The sequence below is a fragment of the Sciurus vulgaris genome (assembly GCF_902686455.1).
Source record: "Sciurus vulgaris genome assembly, chromosome: 7".
Classification (NCBI taxonomy): domain Eukaryota; kingdom Metazoa; phylum Chordata; class Mammalia; order Rodentia; family Sciuridae; genus Sciurus; species Sciurus vulgaris.
The window spans coordinates 143,063,544-143,084,849 of record NC_136467.1 but is presented as its reverse complement, the minus strand read 5'-3'; the positions used below and the strand labels follow the sequence as shown (position 1 = coordinate 143,084,849).

The 21,306-nt window shown below is 40.8% G+C and overlaps 1 protein-coding gene across 1 annotated transcript in view; it reads left to right on the top strand.

Annotated features, from left to right (window-relative positions):
* Window positions 1-3,475: 3,475 nt before the first annotated feature.
* The window catches only part of ELOVL2 (ELOVL fatty acid elongase 2), a 57,453-nt gene continuing 39,622 nt past the window's right edge, over window positions 3,476-21,306 (top strand). Inside the window, exon 1 of the mRNA XM_079147909.1 lies at window positions 3,476-3,572. Coding sequence (XP_079004035.1) covers window positions 3,570-3,572 — 3 coding nt within the window. The 5' untranslated portion in view covers window positions 3,476-3,569. The remainder of the gene's footprint in view (window positions 3,573-21,306) is intronic.

Sequence of the window (21,306 nt, the reverse complement as noted above, 5' to 3'; positions counted from 1 at the left end):
CACTCTCGGTCATGTTATTTCTTTCTGAAACTTCTCCATTTAGAATTAGTTTGTCTTCTTCCTTCCCATTAAAGTTTAATCTTTATAAAAGAAGGGGACTTATCAATATTGTTCAAGGTCATAGTCATAGTATCTAAGTTCTAGAGAGGTTCACGTATGTTTTTCGTTAGGGGTCAAATAATATATATTCCAAGTTTTGTGGACCATAAAGTTTCTGTCGCAACTAGGCAACATGGCTATTACAGAACCAAAGCAGCCATGGATAGTATGTAAATATATGGGCATCGTTGTGTTCTAATAAAACTTTATAAACAAAGAGAGGCAATGGAATAGTTTGTCCTATAATCATAGTTTGCCAAATCCTGCTCTAGAGTACTATACTAGACCACAGTACTCAGTATTCTTAAATGAATGAATAAACATGATTTTTTAAACATAAGGGATATGATGTTACAATTGTCTACTTGTCATCCATCCCAACCAAATGAGCAACATGTATAGCTATTGGTTTTTCATAAATCCTTAGCCCTGACAATATCGAGGGAAGGATATGATAAATCTGTGGCAGTAACTCAGTTGTGTCTGTGACTTTGTCAGGGTCTACGTTTTATCTTACAATTATTTTTCATTTTAAACTTAGAACAGAACTATCTTAAAGTTGAATTATGTGGCCAAGGATAGGATGGATGTGATTTCTGGAATTTGTTTCTACTATTACCCTAAAAATATAAATACTCTGAAGGAAAGTGATAGATTGATTTAAAGTCACAAGAAGTCCTTAGAAGGATTTTCCTAAGTTTTGTGGTAGAGCATGTCCCTAGTATGTCCAAGACCCTCGGTTCAATCCTTCAAAACAAACAACAAAAACACCAAACTAGATGTCAAAAGAAGAGATGCTTCAGAAGAAAACCATGCAAAATGAGGCAGACTCACAAAAAGATCCGTTTGCTTTCTTCATAATTTTGATGAGGGACAGAAGGCTAGTTCTGGGTGGCAATGGAGACTGAGAATACTGGCTCAGGATTAAGAAATCTGAGCTTTAAGACAATCACCTAGCAGTTGTCAGTCTTCTCTGAATTCTCTAAGATATATTTTATTCACCTGTAAAATATAACATATATGTGAGAAAATATAAAATATAAAATAGAGTCTGATCTGTTTTTAGGTTTAAGATTCTTATATTAATGACAAATCTACAATTGTTATTGTACTCACATTCTATATGAGCTTGCTCAACAGCTAAGAAATACCAGCAGATTCCAGTTTTTGTGTACTAGATAGAATAAATAATAAAAAGAAGTATTACAAAGTCATGTTAGTGGTAGCATATTAAAATCTTTTACTGATAAATAGGTGGGAATTCATATCACATCTAATTAAGGCCCTTTCCCAGTTATAGCTGGTTAAGATCCTTTCCCAATTCTGTCTATAGAGGGAGAACCACTTCCTTTTTCTATTTAATGAATAACAGTGGGAAAAAAAATACCCTTTGGCACTTGCTGTCTCCTTGTTTCTTTGTTGTAGTAACAGGCAAAGCCATACAATAGTATTTTAAGAAATAGATAAGACATAGATGACTTTTTAGACTTCCTTCTTGCCCTGTGGGTTGTGTTTTTAGATAATAAAGGCAAAATAACAATTAGCAGGCTAAATGGTAATGTGGGGTAATAGATAATGGTAATTCAAAGTTTAAGAGTTCCTTCCACGTGCCAATGTGGTGTGTTTTGCAAGGTATAGATGACATCGATGTCACCATTCCTGCAAGCAAACAGCAAGAGAATGCTTGAAGGTCTACTGACAATTTTTGGGGTGTGTGTGAGGTCCTGAGTTCAATCCCAGTATGTGGCTCAGCCAGGTTGTGTGTGGGGGGTGTTCTTTATGTTGTTAGAAAAATTGACTAAAGCTTCTCTTGAGTAGATGATAGCACTGTGTTTATCAAAAGGTAATCCATGGACCACCTGCCTGCATCAGCATCGTTTGTGAAAATTCCATATTCCTGGTCTGCACCTGAGACTACCTGGAGGCCAAGGTATCTGTATTGTATTAGGCCCTCTGGAGCTCTTTATACACTTAACGTCTAAGTATCACTATGTAGAATCCTAAGGGTAGAGGCTGTGTTAGGGTTTTGCTCATCCGTGTATCCCCAGGTCTGACCTTAATGCCTCAATATTTGTCATTGGACTCATTGTGTATGTTTGATTTTGGCTCCCTGAAAACTTCTAATAAAAATACCCCTCCTGTACTAAATAGAGTATCACTTTTTGATTCTTATAGTCATCAAATCTATAACTAGTATTTTTTTGCACTGGACATTTTCCCAGAGTTTTACTTCTATTAATTTCATCCCAATGTTATATATTGTAAATGCTATTTTATCTTCGCCTTATAGGTGAGGAAACAGGAACACAGAGCCCAATACCACACAGCCAGTATGTGGCAGAGGTGACTCCTGAGATTTTTTTAATCTCAGTGAATGTCTACCTATTTATGGTCATAAAGTTAACCATTTCTTTTTGACAAATATCTACACGATGTTTACCACTCCAACTAAGGGAAACTCTAAAACTTTAGGTGATCGTGCAAGAGTTAAGACTCAGCCCTGGAACCTGTGCTTGACAAAATTCTGCAAACAAGTCCTGTGTTAGGTGTGGAGCGAAGTGGATCTTACCGCCGCGCATTCAGAAGCGGGTGGCATTCTCAACTACAAAACAATGTAGGACTTTGGGTGCTACATAAACAAAGCAAGCACACATTCTTATGGCCAAAAAGGAGGAAAGGTCATGTAACACACGTTTACCTTTCTCCATGTCTCTCATTGGGCGTGCCCACACCCACACAAAATAAAAAGCCTACACATTCAGGGCCTCAGCTTCCACACATTCAGTTGTCAGTGTTCAATCACTAATGATGAGATCACCGGCAGAGAAACCCCAGGGATAAGATCTCTGGAGGACACGTCCTGTGAGAGCCTCCTGCTCAGGGTTCTGACACAGATCTACTCCCTGAATCATCCCCAAAGAAATACAACCCATCCTACTACCTTAAAAACATGTGTCCCTGCAGACCTGCGTGAGCAAGAGTCATTCCCCCTTAACGCATGCTTGCAAACGGGAAGCCAGACTTAAACAAGAAGCGCTCGCCCCTGCTCCCCACTGCTCCCGGGGCCGAGGCCTCCTCCAGGGGCCGCAGGTGGGTCCTCGCCGGGACTCCGCGATCCTTGAGCAGCCACGCGCAGATGGCCCCGGCTGAGCCTGCAAATCTCCGCCCCGCCGGCAGGAGGCGCGCGAGGCCGAAGGGCCGCCGCCTGGCGCGCCCGCGGATCCCCGCGTGCCCTCCGTGCGCCGCGCCCGAGAGGCCCCCGCGGCCCGCTGGATGGGGCGGGGCGGGGCGCGGGCGAAACGGCCTGAGTCGGGCGCGCCGCGCGGCCGCGGCGCGAGCCCGAGGGGGCGTGGAGGCGCGGGCGGCGTGCGCGCGCCGGGCGTGGGCGCGGTGGGGGTAAGAGGAGCGGGCGCCGCGCGAGCGCCGGCAGAGGGACGCTGGCTACCCTGGACAGCGCATCGCCGCGCAGCATGGTGAGTGCGGGCCGCGCGCCGCTCCTCGGGCCGCGCTTCCTTTCTCTCCGCCGCCCGCGCACTCGGCGGGAACCGGCGGCGCGGGCGCTGGGGGTTCGACTGCTGGAACCCGCGGCTGTCGGGGCCGGGCCGGGTCCGCGCGGGCGGGCCTGGGGAGGGGGCGGCGGACGTTTGGGCGGGGACGCGCGGCCGCAGCGGGGCCTGCGGTCTCGGAAACTTTGTCGGGGTCGCTCCCTGGGACCTGGAGGCGCCCGCTCGCGTCCAGCCCCCTGTTGCATGCACGCGGCCGCCAGGGACGCCGGGGACGCGGCCGCGCCCGCCGCAGCCCCTCGACCCGCTCTGGCCCACCGGTGCGGCTCCCGGGACCGAGAGCCGCGTTTCCCGCGCGCGGGACCCACGCCGCCTCGGGAGATTCGGGGTCGGGGCCCCAACGGTTGGTGGCCTGCACCCGGGGGTGTGTCTGCCTGGCGCCCTCCCGGGCTCGCGTGTGGCGCCGAGACTGGGTTTGCGTGGGCCTTGCTGCCGGGGCCTCGTGTGCTCGGCAGCCCCTCGCCCTGCCCCTTCGTCACGCTGGCTCCTCCGCGTGGAGCTCGGCCCTGGAGAGCAGCGAGCGTGTCCCGGCGTCCAGCGGCCTGCCTGGTTCTCTGGGTACAGAGAGAGACACTGCCTTGTGCTTTGCGCAGAAGAGCAGCTCCAGGCAAAATGTGAAATCCACGTTCGTCCTCAGAGGTCCGTATCCTGCCTTTGCCTCCCTCCGCTTCAGGGCTTGTCAAACTACACTAATCTCCTTTCCCCTACTCCACCTGACCCTAATCAGCCCCAGGTTTTGCCCCCGCTTCTGTTGTAGGGACACACTCTCCACCTAAGATTATAGGTGGATCACTTTTCTAAAATTCCACCTTTCCCACCCCATTCATATTCTGTTTACCTGCTGCATTTTGTCTTCATTTATTCTTTAGCACACTATATGTTTTTGTTTCTTGTTTATTGAGCATCTCCATCAACATGTAAGTTTCAGGAAAATAGGTTTTTTTTTGGGGGGGGGGGGGTCATTATATTTACTGTTGTTTCTAGCACAAAAAACAGTGCCTGGCACCCAGTAGATGCTCAAGAACTATTTTTTTTTTAATTTAAAATAAATCAAAGTACTTTATGTTAATGCACAACTGGGAGGCAGCATTCACCTTGTAATGACTGAATAATCAAGGATTATCCCATTGGCGGTGGTGATGATGACAGTCTGAAGCGATATCTGGGAGGAGGAAGACACTCCTGGACAGTAGGGACTCAGTTTTGTGGCCCTCTATGGTAAGAATGTAGGTGGTCACCTCCTATTCCTAGACTGTCACTTTGTACTCTTGACATCTTGGCATCAGAGTAGATGCCAGGGTATTTTAAGGCTAACTGGCTCCCTCCTTTGTTGCAAAGTATAGTAGGAGTGTTCATGAGTAGGAGAACAAGTTCAAGGATATCTCCTTAACTGAATGAAAAAGTTGTGGGAATTAATCTAACAGCCAGAATTGAGGACATGCTGTTCTAAACTTTATCCTATTCAGTTGTGCTCTTTTGATAAGCAATTTTCAGTAATGTATCTGAATCCAAATTGTCTCACTAAAAAAGAAAAAAAAAAGGGCGCAGGGAGGGAGAAAGATTGAGGGTTGAATTTATAATGGGTCAGCTGGGAGAGACATTTTGAATTCATGTCCAATATGAGCTACAGTCTTCGGATTTCTCTGCTAATTAGCCTTATTCCAAAATCTTGCTTCCAAATTTCCTTTTGTTTTTCCATTTCTGTAGAGTAAGTTTATGGCATGGGTTTGTTCTTAGTTTAGGGAGTGTATTTATTATAACTGGAGATCAACTGCTTAATAAAATTTAGAGAAGCAAACTTTTGAAAATGATGTGCTTATAACTGTGACCTCATACAGGTTGGTGGTTCTGTGATAACTATCTTATCCAGACAGGTGATAGAAATTAAAGGTTTAAAGGAAGGGAAGAGAAGCCTGTTTTTGAATCAAAGGCAAATAGCCTAACATAAATGAAAGATGCAGTAATTCTTTTCATCCCAGTTGATATTTGTAAGCGATTTTACTATTAGGATTCTGTTCAAAATATCAAGTCTTTTTCTTTCTGTTCCTTAAAAGTGTAGCATTTTCAAGAAGTGTAAGATTCATTTTCAAGTAACCAGTTGGGTATGCTTAATTTTTGATTCTTGAACAAACAGTTGCAATTTAACCTAGCTTCCTTCAAAACATTCTTAGTCAGTTTGGACAGTTCAGGTGCTGTCATGGTCCGAAAGAGACAGCTGAACATTTAAGCAAATGCATTTCTTATCTCTGGTTGTACTCAGAAAACAGGGCTCTGCTGTTCAGGGTTGTGCCAGTGATCATCTTCTTTGGACAGTTAGATGCGTACCATTTAATTTGGCAGGTTGGAACTTTTAGCTGATAAATCAGTAATTTTAGCTGATGATCAGTAAATGCTGATCAAGGAAAAGGAGTTGCAGTGGAGACTTATTTGGTGACCCAACATGATAAAAGTATGCCAACACAAGTAGCTTGTCATAATTCAAAAGTAACACATTAGTATTTTCTTCTCAGTTGAATTAGGACATTGCCAGTATATCACTGACTCTGATATGGAGCCATTCTTATGAATTGTTAGATTTTACATGGCTATATTTAAACTAACAGTTTAATAATTAGATTAATTTGAGATCTGGTGTCATTCACGGGTTTGAATCTCAAAGCCCACATTTAACTGTGACCTTGGATCTCAGTATTTTTTGTGAAGGATGATAATAATATTTATTATTAAGGTTGGGAGAATAAGTAAGAGGTACTTTGTGTCAAGCATAGTGCTTAGAGTACCCAATAAATACTATTAAAGTGTGTTCTTATTTTTTGTGTATCTGTTTTTGATTGAGACACTAGAAAGGTATCCGATCCACTTCATAACTCTCTGTACTTTATGTGATTTTATGTATGTCTTACATTGTTTTGCATCAACACTGTCCAGTAGGAACATAATGTAAACCACGTATGTAATTTTCTAGGAGTAATGTTAGTGAAAAGACGAGTGGAATTAATGATATATTTAACCCACTCAATGCAAATATCAATCTGAAAAAGGTTGATAACATATTTTGCTTTTTTTCCCCATAAAAAAATCTTCAAAATCTGGCATGTATTTATTCCTGCAGCACAGAGCAGTTCAGGCTAGCTGCATTTCAGTTGCTCAGTAGGCACGTGTATTCGAGGCTGCGGTGTTGAACAAGACACCTGGACAGCACACATCCTCCAAATTTACATCTTATCTACCAGGCCCTTTCCACTGGTGAGAACCTTACTGCCACCCTAAACCCAGCATCACACGGAGGAAGCTACTCATCTTTCACACCACCTCTCTCTTCCCTCTCACTGCCAGTAATTCCACCAGCTCTGCAGTCTACTATGTCTGAAATCTGATTCTTCGTTGTTCTCTTTTTTTCTTTTATATTGTTTATTGTCCTAAAATTTTCAATATTTTTATTCAAAAAATGTTTTTCATTCTTTTTAGCTCCCTCTCTGCCATTTTTGCTTTTACTGAAGGCTTCCACTCTTATAGTTTGACTGTTTTAAGTTCCTGCTTCTGTTGAAAAATATAGTTCTCTATGGAAATCACTGAACTCTACATTCTATTCTTTCCTCAGCCCTTTTTCATGTGAAATCATAAATGGTTTCTATTTCATAGCTTATTCTTATGCTTAACCTCTTTCCTTTATCAAATATACAAAGAATCTGATAATCTGGTATTAAAGTGATTCACCCAAGAAAAGAAAGGAGAAAAATAAGCCACAGAAGGAAAAATGAAATTATTTATTGAGCTTTAATTACCTTCCAAGAAGCATAATGGGACTAATTAATAATGACGACAGCAGTGATGACACCTTACATACTTTATAAGAAATGGCACTGTCCTCTGCCTGGTGAACGAAGGCACAAAACAGAAGACACACTGGACCAAGAGTCAGCACACCCCGGTTCTGGACTGGCTTTAGTATTTACAGATCTGTTCCCTTGATCAAGTCACTCTGAGACACTGTTCGCCTACCTGTTAACTGGGTATTATTTTTTTTTTACAAGACTGTTAAAATTTCAAGGGGCCTGTGCACCTTTTTACCTGCTCCTCCCTTTGGCTGCATGACATTTCCCCTCAGAGCTGGATGTCTGTCTTAATCCTTTCACAGTCAGACCTATCCTGATGAAGCTGTTTAAAACAGGTACTCATTTACATGCACTTGGACCATCTGTGTTCTTATTAGATAATTTGTTGGTTTCTTCTTACCTGAATGCAAATTTCCCAAGGACAGAGATTTGTCTGTGTTATTCAGTAGCGTATCTCAAGCACCCAGGATGACGCCTGGCCGGGAGGAAGCACTAAATCTTGCTGGCTGAGAAGCTGAATGCCAGCTCTCCTGACCTGCGCTGCTGTTCTTGTCACATCCCGTTATCCACAGGGTGGTTTGAGAAATGAACGTTGGCTTTGCAAAGATACAGTATAGTTCCTTCAAACAGTAATTTCTCTTGATGCAGTCAACATTATTTTATTGATCATGATTCAGTTTAGGCACATTTCAGTAACAGCTACTTCATTAATGCACATGTGCTGGGGTAACCTTTTAGTAAAAGAGGTAGTGCATGTATTCTTACACCTATGTTTACACTTCAGTCAGGAGCCAGGTTATGTAATTATTTTTAAATGATGAAATCTGTAATTTTATTATAAGTTCTTACTGAAATTAAAACATGCATTTCAATACTTCCATTTGCATTTCACGATATAATTTGTTGAAGGGGCCAGGTTATGTTATTTTTACATAATGAAATCTATAATTATAGCATTAAATTCTTACGAAAATGAAAAAGATATCAATATAACCAAAGCTATGATACACAAATTTGTGGAATAATTTTTACTTTATATGTATTATACTTAGCACTTAGTTATATCTTAAATATGCTATTCTATTTTATATTTATTAATCACTTAAATATTTTCAATGCATTTTTGTACACATTCACTCTTTTGAAGTTTCCCTCATAAGAAAACAAATCCCGTGTCAACATACCTTCTTTACAGTTAAGAAAATTGCATTTCAAAAAAGATAAACGATTTGTCAGAGTCACACATACTGTGGGTAGCAAAACCAGGTTTTAACCTTCTGATCCCAAAGTAACGCCTTCTCTTCCGTTCCATACATCCTAGCCGTTAGCCAATCTGAATATACTCTTCTCATAAAATTCAGCAAAGGCTGTAGTACTGTGGAAGAATCACTGTGACTTCTCCATGTCGTTTTCCTCCCATGAACTACAAGAATAGATATTTATGGATTTTTCACACTCACACAGGTTGGATGTCCTGTATCTTAAATGCTTGGGACTAGAAGTATTTTGTATTTTTTCAGATTTTGGAATATTTGCATATAAATAATGAGATACTTGGGGATGGAATCCAAGTCTAAACATAAAATTAATTTGTGTTTCATGTATACCTCATATGTACAACCTGAAGATAATTGTATTTTTAGTGCAACTGTGTATTAACTGTGATCTGTTACATGAGGTCAGGTGTGTAATGTTCCACTTGTGGCCTCATGTCAGCACTCAAAAAGTTTCAGATTTAATTTTGGATTTTGGATTTTTGGATAAGGATGCTCAAACTGTAATACACACACATACACTTAAACTTATTAAATATATAAAACCCAAGTTTCCATTTTGTATGTGTAGAAAATGGGACATACAAGGAAAAGGTTATTTGTGGTGGAAGTGTTCATGAACAACATTAGTGTAATAAATAGGAGCAACCGTATATTAGAATAATAATTAGAGGAGTAAGGAAGTCACTGTTTTTGAGTAGAATGCAGTATTAAGACTTTGATCGGAAAGAATAACAGTAGCTTTGCACATACATTCTTATTTCATAATGAAATTTTATCATTTGGCTTTATTTCTAGTACTTTTTCTTTTCTTTTTTTTTTGTAACAGGGATTGAATCCAGGGGTGCTTAGCCACTGAATCACATCCCCAGCCCTTTTTTATATTTTACTTAGAGACAGGGTCTCTCTGAGTTTCTCAGGACCTTGCTAAGTTGCTGAGACTGGCCCTGAACTCTGATCCTCTTGCCTTAGCCTCCCAAGCCACTGGCATTACAGGCATGAGCCATCACTGCCAGCTATTTCTAGTACTTTTAACAATTGAAACACATTGAATTTTTCATGTGACAAAGCATAATTTGGTTTGTGAAATCTTTGAGTTGCACAGATAATATGACTATCTTATTTCTTTGGTAAGGTCAAAAATGTATTGACTGTTACACTAAGGAATTAAAAATTAACTCATGCCACTAAAGAAAAAGACAGTGTGTCTGTAGGGGTCTCTCAGCCATGTTCTGCATGGATGAGAAAACGGTTAACTGCTGGAGGATCATGTTGGCTATCAATCAATCAATTATCCATAAACTCATCTGGTCAGTAAAAACACAAGAGCCAATACTCTTTTTAATGAGTTGGGGTGCAACGGGTCTGGCCATACCAGCTCTGGTCTCTAACAATATGGAGTAGCCCAACTCTTTTATTATAACACAAAGGTAAAGGGGGCCAAGACTGGGAGGAGCTTCTTTGTGATGGACAGGATAGGGTGGAGTTAGGGGAGCCATTCTCTTGGGGGGACTATCTCAGAAGCAAACAGGGGACCACTCCCACAGCACCACATCCCCTGGCCCCAACCTGGGTCAGACCTCCATATCTGCCAGTTCCGGGAAGTCAGAGACTCAACCTAGTCTGATTCTGCTGAATAAGGATGGCTTCCCACAGTGTCCATGATGCAAAAGTGAAATTGAGCCATTTTCGGTGTTCCTGGAAATCCCGTTCTGTTCCCCTGACCTTCTCTGCCTCTGGAAAGTCTGTGCAGTGCTGAGGCATGGCAGGAAGAAGGGAAGCCTGTGCTTGGAGCCTCTGCCTCTGTTCTTTAGGCTTTTCTTAAATTGTGACAGGGAAGGCACCTTTGGATCAGCAGCTTCCTTGACTTTGGGACATCAGATTTTATGGCTGTTCTAATGTCAGTGGTGAAGTCACGCTTGGGAGGGAGAGTGCGCTGGGCTGTCAGAACAACTCGGTGGGCTGTACTCCCCGCTAGGGCAACCCAACCAAAATTGTTCATGGGGCCTCTTTCAGGTCCCACTCTCCACAGGCTAGGCAGTTGTTATTCTCTCGTATTTCCAAGGAAGCCATTTCCCATCTTCCTTTGGCCTTTTCTGCTTTCAGACTCAAAAAGAAATGGCACACGTCACAAGTCAATTTGAGATTTATTGCCTGAAGTCTTTTTCAAGCTCACAAATGCAAAAAGCAACCAAGCTAGTTTCATTATGTTTTGTTAGTCATGTTTCTCTCTTAAACAACAGCATGGCCCTGCCATCAGTCCCTAACAAGTCCTGCCACTGCCACTAAAATGTTGCCAGGTTCATTTTGTAAATTAGGTTTACTGTAATAATTGTTTTACTTTTACAGTTTAAAAAGTCGATGGAAACATTCCTGCGTTAGTACAGTTCTGAAAAGAACACTAATCTTATAAATGCTTGCCTCCTGTAAGCTAGAACAAGTATCTCTAATAGTCTTAAGCCCTTAGTGTGAACTTTGGAATTAATAGTTTGCATTTATTGTTCTTTTGAAGGAAAGAAATACGCTGTCTACATGGAATATCTGAGTCTTTAAAACTGGTCTCAAGGAGACATGCAAGTACATTGCCTGAGTCATCTTCTGATTAGATACATTCATCAGTTTGTTCATTCAGCATGTACTCAGAGCTGCTCATCACAGGTTGTGTGTAGGCACTCTCAATTTAAAATAGAAGACCGTCTCTGCTTTAAGAAATCTGTAGCAAAAGTGACAGTTTGTCTTTTCTAGTGCAGCATGCCTCTGCAGGTCAGCAGAGAACCCTCAAGTCCTACTTCAGGCCGCTGAGTGTGCTTCCATGTCTGTACCTTTCTATCTGGTAGAAATAGCTAGTCTAATAACATGACTAGTTATCACAAAATAAAGACTTTTACTTTATCATGACAAGAATGTGGTCAAGGCATGCAGGAGACTGATAACTGAGAGCCAAAATCATCAAGGATTAACAAGACAACTCTGTGGGACACCAGTACTCGGCAGACCATGCAATTCAGTGAGGAGGGAAAAAAAATTACCAGACCAGTGTTCTGTGAGGTAGCGTGGGTTGGAATGGGGCCCCAGGAACCTGACAGACATGTGCAGACTGGGCATAGCCAGACCCGCTGCACGAGAATTTCTGAGGGGCCTGGGAATTTGGATGCTAGGAATCAACTGAACACAAATTTGAAATCTGATGCTCTAGGGAATATTTTGTAGCCCAAATGTTCAGTATATGCTTCCTGAAGGAGTTGGGGTCAATACTGGATCACAGCTGGGTTATATTTTGATAAGCAGAAAAGGGAAGGAATTTAGGATTGAGCTGAACATCCTGGTTAGAGGAAATAGCTGGTTAATGTCTCAGAAAGTAGTAACATATATTTGGAAAACATTGTTCAATAAGCATTTTTTGGACAAGGTGTCCTCATGGAGCTAGACACGTTTAAGTATTCAGTAATGTGTACAGTCTGTGGATCACATGATTATGGGGTTTATGCCAGGGAGAGAGAAAATCAAGTCAGATTCTGAAGTTTTGAGTTTTAGGCTAAGACTTTTCTCCCCGATTTTGTAGGTGGTAGAGAATGGTCCAGTTTTTGAGATGAGAGTCCACTGATGGTGGCATCATTCAGGAAGAGTGATCTAGTTCCCATAATCCACGGGGCTGGAAGGGCCTGGGCAAGGAGGTTATAGGGGCTCAAGTAACATGTCTCTACTTTTCTCTTATTTTCAAGTTGCCAACTTTTGAAAAAGCCTCTCGCTGCACATCTCTGGGTTCAGGTTTCCATTCCATGTCGTACTAGGCTAGCCATTTGAACATCAGTGGTCTCACTATGACATATGTGTAACAGCACATAGTGAAGACGGGTCAGATAGGATGGGACATATCAAGACCCTCCTTTTTTTAAATTAATTTACATGTGGTGCTGAGGCCAGCTGGTAGCAGACTCTCAACTGGTGGCAATTCCCACAGAAACTGAACCATTTCATCTTTACAATCCTTTTATTCCCTCTATTCTTAAAAAGGAGATATTTTAAAACTATCTTGATTAATGTACAAGCATTTACATTTCTAAAATTCTCAAATTCCTATGGTAATGGATTTGAATTTTAACATGCAGGATTTTTTCTCAGAAGAAAAAAAGTGAAAAAGATTATCTGATTGATCCTTTTCTGTAGGATTAGTTTTGCTAGAGTAATTAGTGAAAAATGAAAATATAAACAGTTATATATGTTTTTCAAAGCCATTTTTGTCTTAATATTTCTTGCCTATAGATGCATTGATATTATAAAACTGAGTGCTTTTTGAAAATTTTCATGGATTTGAGTAACATTGGAAAATCTCAAGAGATCCACATAATCAGCTATCTGCCCAACCACTGGCATCGGTTGCCTGTCTTGAGCTTCTTAATAGTGCCTAATCTAGTGCTGTGCCTTAACCCCTAAAAGTTACCCTGCAGGAAAATATAGCTTCCATTCTCTGTCTCTCCCACCTAAATATGAGAGATAATTGGATTTGTTTTGGAAATAATGAATAAAGAGAGTGCATATATGCATTTAGCTTCTTGTCTGTCAATTTTGAAGCAAGGAAAATTGATTATACAATTAAGTGGATGAGTGGGAACCATCACTGGAGAGCAGGCAGTGTTAGATTAGATGGAGTGGAAAAAGAGGAAACAGGGACCAGCTGGACTGGAATGAAGTCACTGTGTGAGGGACTGGCTGAAGACAAGAGGGGAACGTTTTGAACCAAACAGAATGAGGTTTCTAGGTCTCTGGTCAAAGTCCATAACGCCCTCCAGTGTAAAACGCTTTTCTCCTTTGTCCTGTGTCCTTTGATTTTTTTTTTTTTTTTTTTAGAAGGGTATGTATACTTTTTAAAATTCACCCAATTATATATTTAAAGTTGTGTATTTCACCGTATGCAAATTTTACTTTGGTTTTTTTTTTTTTTTTTTAAACTGAATGATTATAGTTCTTTCCTTTAAGGAGTTTACAGCCTCCTGGGGAAGACAGGCAGGCAGACATTTACAACATAGTGTGATATGTGGAGAACTTAGGTTAATTAGATAACTGAAGCTTTAAAGGGGGAGGCAGGGAATGGGTACTGGTATTCTTTTTTTTTAATTTTTATTGTAAACAAATGGGATACATATTGTTTCTGTTTGTACATGGAGTAACAGCATACCATTTGCATATTCATAAATTTACATAGACTAATGATGTTTGATTCATTCCATTATTTTTTTCCTTCCCCCCCACACCTCCCACCTCTCTTTTCCCTCTATACAGTCCCTCCTTCCTCCATTCTTGTCCCACTCCCACCCCCCATTAAGTGTCATCATCCGCTTAACAGTGAGATCATTCCTCTTTTGGATTTTTGAGATTGGCTTATCTCACTTAACATGATATTCTCCAATTTCATCCATTTGCCTGCAAATGCCATAATTTTATTATTCTTTATAGCTGAGTAATATTCCATTGTATATATATATATATATACCACAGTTTCTTTATCCATTCATCAATTGAAGGGCATCTAGGTTGGTTCCATAGTCTGGCTATTGTGAATTGAGCCGCTATGAACATTGATGTAGCTGTATCTCTGTAGTGTGCTGATCTTAAGTCTTTTGGGTATAGGCCGAGGAGTGGGATAGCTGGGTCAAATGGTGGGTCCATTCCAAGTTTTCTAAGGAATCTCCACACTGCTTTCCAGAGTGGCTGTACTAATTTGCAGTCCCACCAGCAATGTATGAGTGTACCTTTTTCCCCACATCCTCTCCAACACCTATTGTTGCTTGTGTTCTTGATAATCACCATTCTAATTGGGGTGAGATGGAATCTTAGTGTAGTTTGTAATTTTCAACTCACAATGGATCAAGGACCTTGAAATCAGACCAGAGACCCTGCATCTTATAGAAGAAAAAGTAGGTCCAAATGTTCACCTTGTTGGCTTCGGATCAGACTTCCTTAACAGGACTCCCATATTACAAGAAATAAAAGCAAGAATCAATAACTGGGATAGATTCAAACTAAATAGCTTTCTCTCAGCAAAGGAAACTATCAGCAATGCGAAGAGAGAGCTTACAGAGTGGGAGAAAATCTTTGCCTCTCATACTTCAGATAGAGCACTAATTTCCAGAATATATAAAGAACTCAAAACACTCTACACCAAGAATACAAATAATCCAATCAACAAATGGGCTAAGGAAATGAACAGACACTTCACAGAAGATGTACAAGCAATCAACAGATATATGAAAAAATGTTCAACATCTTTAGTAATAAGAGAAATGCAAATTTCTCACCCCAATTAGAATGGCGATTATCAAGAACACAAGCAACAATAGGTGATTTCTTGTCAGTACTTTTCATTGGTTAATTGCACCTCCAGTTGTGCTCAACTCTAGAGGATCTTTTAGCCACATCCCTAATGGTGGTGAAATCACGGTACCATGGGTTTGTCAGGTGCATTTCATTACAGAAACTCTTTCGCAGCATTCTCCAGTGGCACGCTGGTTTCTTGTGTATTATAATCTCAGCTGGTTCGTTTTCTCCACACCGCGATGTGAGCTCTGCAAGGGCCAGGACTGGGCGCCTTCCTAGCCACTGAAATTTCAGTCCACAGTGGTGCTGCACACGGTGGATACTCAGGAGTAGCTGTTTCACAGACAGATGTGTGAAGAAGCGTTCCTGTGGTCGAGGAAACAGGCTGAGGGTTTATTCAGAGTTCTAAAACTAGTAAGTGGTGGCTGGGGGCTCACCCGCGCTTCCCGTTTCTTCTGCCTGGTGCCTTGTAGTGTCATACAGATATGCTTTTCCGATACCCTTGGTGGGGAGTAATTATTCAGTTGGAATATTTTGTTTGACAACTCTTGTCCTAAAAATTCTTATAGTGAACTTTTCCTAAAACATGTTACAATTTAAAGAGCCAGGAGAGAGAGGATTGTGAAGAGATCCTGAACTATTTGCAGAGTTTTAAAAATGTATGTGCAGCTATTTGAACACTTTTCTATTTGATATTTTCTTAGAATTAATTTATTCAACAAATATTTATGAGTCTTAACATGGTGGGTATAGTTCTAAGTACTTCAATTTTAGCCGTGAAGAAAATAGACAAACACTCATGCTCACTTTCTAGAGGAGGGGAACAGATGATAAACCCTAACCATATAAATAAGTACATTAAACAGCATGTTAGGAGCTAAACAAGCTGTGGATAAAACAGGGTGGGAAGGCTCAGGGTGTCCTGAATGAAGGGCAGAATTTAAAAGTGAATCAGGCATCCCTGGTTGAAGATAAAAGGAATAGGAGGAGTATTTTTTGAACCATGTTTTTAGAGAAAGATTACTTAAGAGAAATATTTTTAAGCCTAAGTCATGTTCTTTTGTATTTTATTTTGTAAGGCTTCTGCACAGGGATATCTTTGTGAAGTAAGTTGCTTTATAGAAACAGAAAACAAGATGTAAACTACTTTGAGAAAGGCAGAGCCAAGTTTCTGAATTGTGATATATGTTTGTAATATTACCACTATGTGTTTTGGGGGGCCATATATTTTTAAACGTAGGTTTCCTATTTCTGGCAGTGTTTTCCTAGTTCAGTAAGTGATTTCTCGTTTCAAGAGAATGTCATCTCATACTAGACAAAGGTGCCAAAAACTTACAATGGAGGAAATATAGCCTGTTCAACAACCGGTGCTGGCAAAACTGGAAATCCATATGTAGTAAAATGAAATTAGACCCCTATCTCTCACCCTGTACAAAACTCAACTCAAAATGGATCAAGGATCTAGGAATTAGACCTGAGACCCTTCACCAAATAGAAGAAAAAGTAGGCCTGAATCTCCGTCACGTTGGCTTAGGACCAGACTTCCTTAACAAGACCCCCATAGCACAAGAAATAAAAGCAAGAATCAATAAATGGGATAGATTCAAACTAAAAAGCTTTTTCTCAATAAGAGAAACAATAATGTGAAAAGAGAGCCTACGGAGTGGGAGAAAATCTTTTCCACACACACCTCAGAGCACTAATCGCCGAAGTTTATAAAGAACTTAAAAAACTTTACACCAAAAATACAAAGAACCAAATCAATAAGTGGGCTAAGGAACTGGGCAGACACTTCACAGAAGAAGATATACAGGTGATCAACAAATATATGAAAAAGTGCTCATTATCTCTAGTAATCAGAGACATGCAAATTAAAACCACCCTAAGATTTCATCTTAACTCCAATTAGAATGGTTATTATCAAGAACACAAGCAATAAGTGTTGGCATGGATGTGGGGAAAGAGGCACACTCATACATTGCTGGTGGAGTTGCAAATTGGTGCAGCCACTCTGGAAAGCAGCATGGAGATTCCTCAGAAAGCTTGGAATGGACCCACCATTTGACCCAGCTATCCCACTCCTCGGTTTATACCCAAAGGACTTAAAATCAGCATACTACAGTGATGCAACCACATCAATGTTCATAGCTGCTTAATTCACAATAGCTAGATTGTGGAACCAACCTAGATGCCCTTCAGTTGATGAATGAATAAAGAAACTGTGGTGTGTGTGTGTGTGTATATATATATATATATATATATATATATATATATATATATATATATATACACACACACAATGGAATATTACTCAGCCATAAAGAAGAATAAAATCATGGCATTTGCTGGTAAATGGATGAAGTTGGAAAAATCATGTTAAGTGAAATAGGCCAAGTTCAAAAAACCAGAGGCCAAATGTTTTCTCTGATAAGTGGATGACGATATGTAACGAGGTGGGTGGGGGTGGGGGGGCAGAATGAAGGAACTTTTGATGGTATAGTAGAGGAAAATGGGCTGGGAGGGGGTGGGAGACAGAAATAGTAGAATGAAACAGACATTATTACCCTATGTCTTTATATGATTACATGAATGGTGTGAATCTACATTGTATACAACCATAGAAATGAAAAGTTGTGCTCCAATTGTGTACAGTGAATCAAAATGCAGTCTGTAAAAATTTAATTAAAAAAATGGGAAAAAAAAAGAATATATGAACTTTGGAGTAGTATAGTAAAAATACCAACTAACCAATAACCACATTTTTGCCATTTGGAATACCCGATATCTTAATGGAGTTAAAAAACACAATGAACATTTTCTTAGAGTTGTTGGTATTTGTCTTCCTTTCCAGAAGTCAACTTGAATGCTGTCTATATACAAGTTTGCAAGTTCCTCTCCTGAGCTAAGTGCTCAAATAGGCCAACTTGCTGGTGACAGAGATGGGTGAATGCTCCATTTATTTTGTAATCATTCAAGAGAAATTTTTTTTTGTGGTGCTGGGGATCGAACCCAGGGCCTCATGCTTGCAAGGCAAGCACTCTACCAACTGAGCTGTCTCCCCAGCCCCTCAAGGGACATTTGATTATCCTTTGTTCATGTGAAAATAGGTGGTCTCTGCTACTCGAATTCCCTAGATTTGCCAGTGATCTTGTGCATACAGAAGAAAAAATTAAGGGTTTAACATTAGATTTTTGTGACCTTGTAGAGTCCCTATCCCAGTTTCTTTTACTTTTTGTTTTGGTAAAAACTTATTTGAATTGTGTGAAAATGATAATTAATTGCAGCAGTCTTTGGAATAAATTCTGCAATATAATAGTACAGTGGGAAAACTTTTAAGACCTTGAAGCTCTTTCATAGCTAAGACCTCAACCTTATAAGAAGCCAAATGGACAAATGTTTTAAACACCCTGTAAGAGGAACGACAGAGCATAGAAAGTCAATTCTCCAACACATCTGTGGCAGACCAAAACCCAGAGTACAGTCTTTGACTCTTAATTCTTCTCAGTTTATAATAGGAAAGTCTTTGGTTTTGCTACAGAAATGTGGAAAGTTCTGAATAGACATCTGGATAGTGAGACAAAAAGAGAAAGTGCAGATGTAGGTCCTTGCTGTGAGAGAGGTGGCATTACAAACAAGAAGAGACTGCTTAGGGAATAGTGTTGGGACAGATTTGATCTCTGCCTGACATCTACAAAATAAATTCCAGATCACTTGAAACACAAGAAAAATGAAGCTTAAAAGTATTAGAAAATATAGGTTATTGAAGGAATAATGTCTTAAATGAGACAAAAAACCACAAACCATAAATAGTGATAGGTGTGGGCTGGGGGCATAATTGAGAAAAGAAAGTGATAAATTTGATCACATCAAAATAAAAATCAGGGAAGGCTGGGAGAAGATATTTTCAATGTACATAACAAAAAAATGGTACCCAGAATATAAAAATAACTTTAAACATAAGCAATGCACTAGGGACATGGGCAAAGGATATTCAAGGCAGCTCATAGCTAGGCATGGTGACACATGCCTGTGATCCCAGCAATGCAGGAGGCTGAGGCAGACGCACGTTTGAGGCCAGTTGCAGCAACTTAGACCCTGTTTCAAAATGAAAAATAAAAAGGGTTGGGGATGTGGCTCAGTGGTAAGGCACCTCTGGGCGCAATCCCCAGTATCAAATCAGTGAACACACACACATGCACGTAGGCAGCTCACTGAAGAGGAAACTTTCATATTATGTTAATAAACATTTAAAAACATGCACAGCTGCAATAGTAATATGGAAATGCAAATTAAAACATGATAAACCCACAAACTTGGCAAAAATTTAAAACTGACAGTAGCAAGTTCTGTAAATTTTTCAGAGCAATGTGATAGTTTTTTAAAAAATTAAAAAGACATTCCTTAAACAGCCTAGCAGCTCCACAACTAGATTTAGTCCTAGAGAAATTTTTACTTGTGAACATAGAGATTTGTATAAAGCCACACTTTTTGTAACAACCTAAAATGTCCATCAGTAAAGAAGTATAGAGCATCTGTGTAGTGCATTTAGGTAACAACCTAAAATGTCCATCAGTAAAGAAGTATAGAGCATCTGTGTAGTGCAGTGCAGCCGGCATGGTCGACCTGTCAAACAAGGCTGGGCTAGAAGGAGCCACAGAACGACCAGTGTGTGTGGTAGTGTACATAAACCCAAATGTCAAAGCCTCTTGTGCATAGATCTGTAGCAACATGGAACGGAGGCTCACGTGATAGAAGGGAAGCAAGATCGGGGTTGTGCTGAGGGAATGACAGCGCTGTGATCCTCTTATTTCTCAGTGCCCAGCATGTGATAGATACCCATAAACACTTTTTAATTAATTAAAAAGATTTGGAGCAAATATGTAATTTTTTTGGGGGGAGAAAGCAAAGTGTGATTTATTGGGATATGTATTCAGCAGAAGGAACAGAGACCCACGTTACAGTAGCTTAAGCAAGATAGATTTTCTTTCTCTTTTACTTGTGAATTATTAGGCATGAGTGGTTCTGGTCTGGTGTGGCTGCTCCTTGGCAGAGGGGCATCTTCTTTGCATCTTGTTCCTCCCCTGCATATATTGATCCAAATTTTACTTCCCATGTCTTTAAGCTGGAACTATATTTCCTGGAAGCTCCTGTCCCACATGGTGAGTTTTGACTGAAAGAGGAACTGGTATGAAGGTGGGGGAGGTGTAAGTGAAGCAGTGGTCATTATTCTTTGAAAGGGGATACGTGGTGACAGATAGACAGAAGTGCTTGGTGGGTCCTTTCTCTGCCCCACGTGCAGCTCCTCTTCCCAGATTCTGATCCTGCTGACCACAGGTGCCCCAGGTCCACCACCAAAGGCTTAGCCTGTTGGCAGGTAGCTACACAGAGACTGTAGCTCCACGGAGCACTCCAATTATCTGTCCTCCTTCCTGGTGTCTTGATGTGCCTGGCTTCTCAGAGCAAATATGTAGTTTTAACACACGTGTTTGTTTTATTTTTCTCTTTACACCCCCCCCCCCTGTTAAAAATAGCTTTGGATTTGGGATCTGCATTAGTCTCAGATCAGAGTTCTGTTAAGAATTGTGCTTCAGGGTAGATGAGCCACAGGGCAGGAGACCTTCTGTTGCTTTGTTAAACCCTAATCCTGTCTTCTTGGCTGAATGAATCAACACATAAAGAGCCTTAGCAGGTTGCTTCTGTGCAGCTGTAGAGCACTGAAGACCTAATGCAGAAAGCTGTCTTTGTCATTCTCAACGTCTGTGAAAAGAACAAGCCGTTTTCCCATCAGCGAAAGACAGAATGACCACATGTGAGCAGTAATAGCGATGAGTGCATCTGTCCGGTTTTCATTGCCTCGCAGCAGCTATAGGAACCTCCTCTTCGCTCAGCTCAGCCTCACAGCAGCCCTGGACGTGGCTCCTGTCATTCCCTTATTACACATACGGACACAGGCAAGTCCAGTGAGAGAGGGATATAAAGGAATAAGTGAGCATTTTTATTTCAATTGTGTACCATCAATATTTGTTTCCTAACCAGAAGTCGGTTGTGAAGGGCTCTCAAGGACAGGTGGTCCTCTCCCTTCTCTCCTTCCACATGTACCTCATTTATCCAGCGTTCTCTTTAGAATTGTGTGTTGACTGTCCTGTGGAGCAGTGCCAAAATTCCAGCGAATTGCGACCCTCCCTTTTACACCACTGAATTTCCTCTTTGATTTTTAAA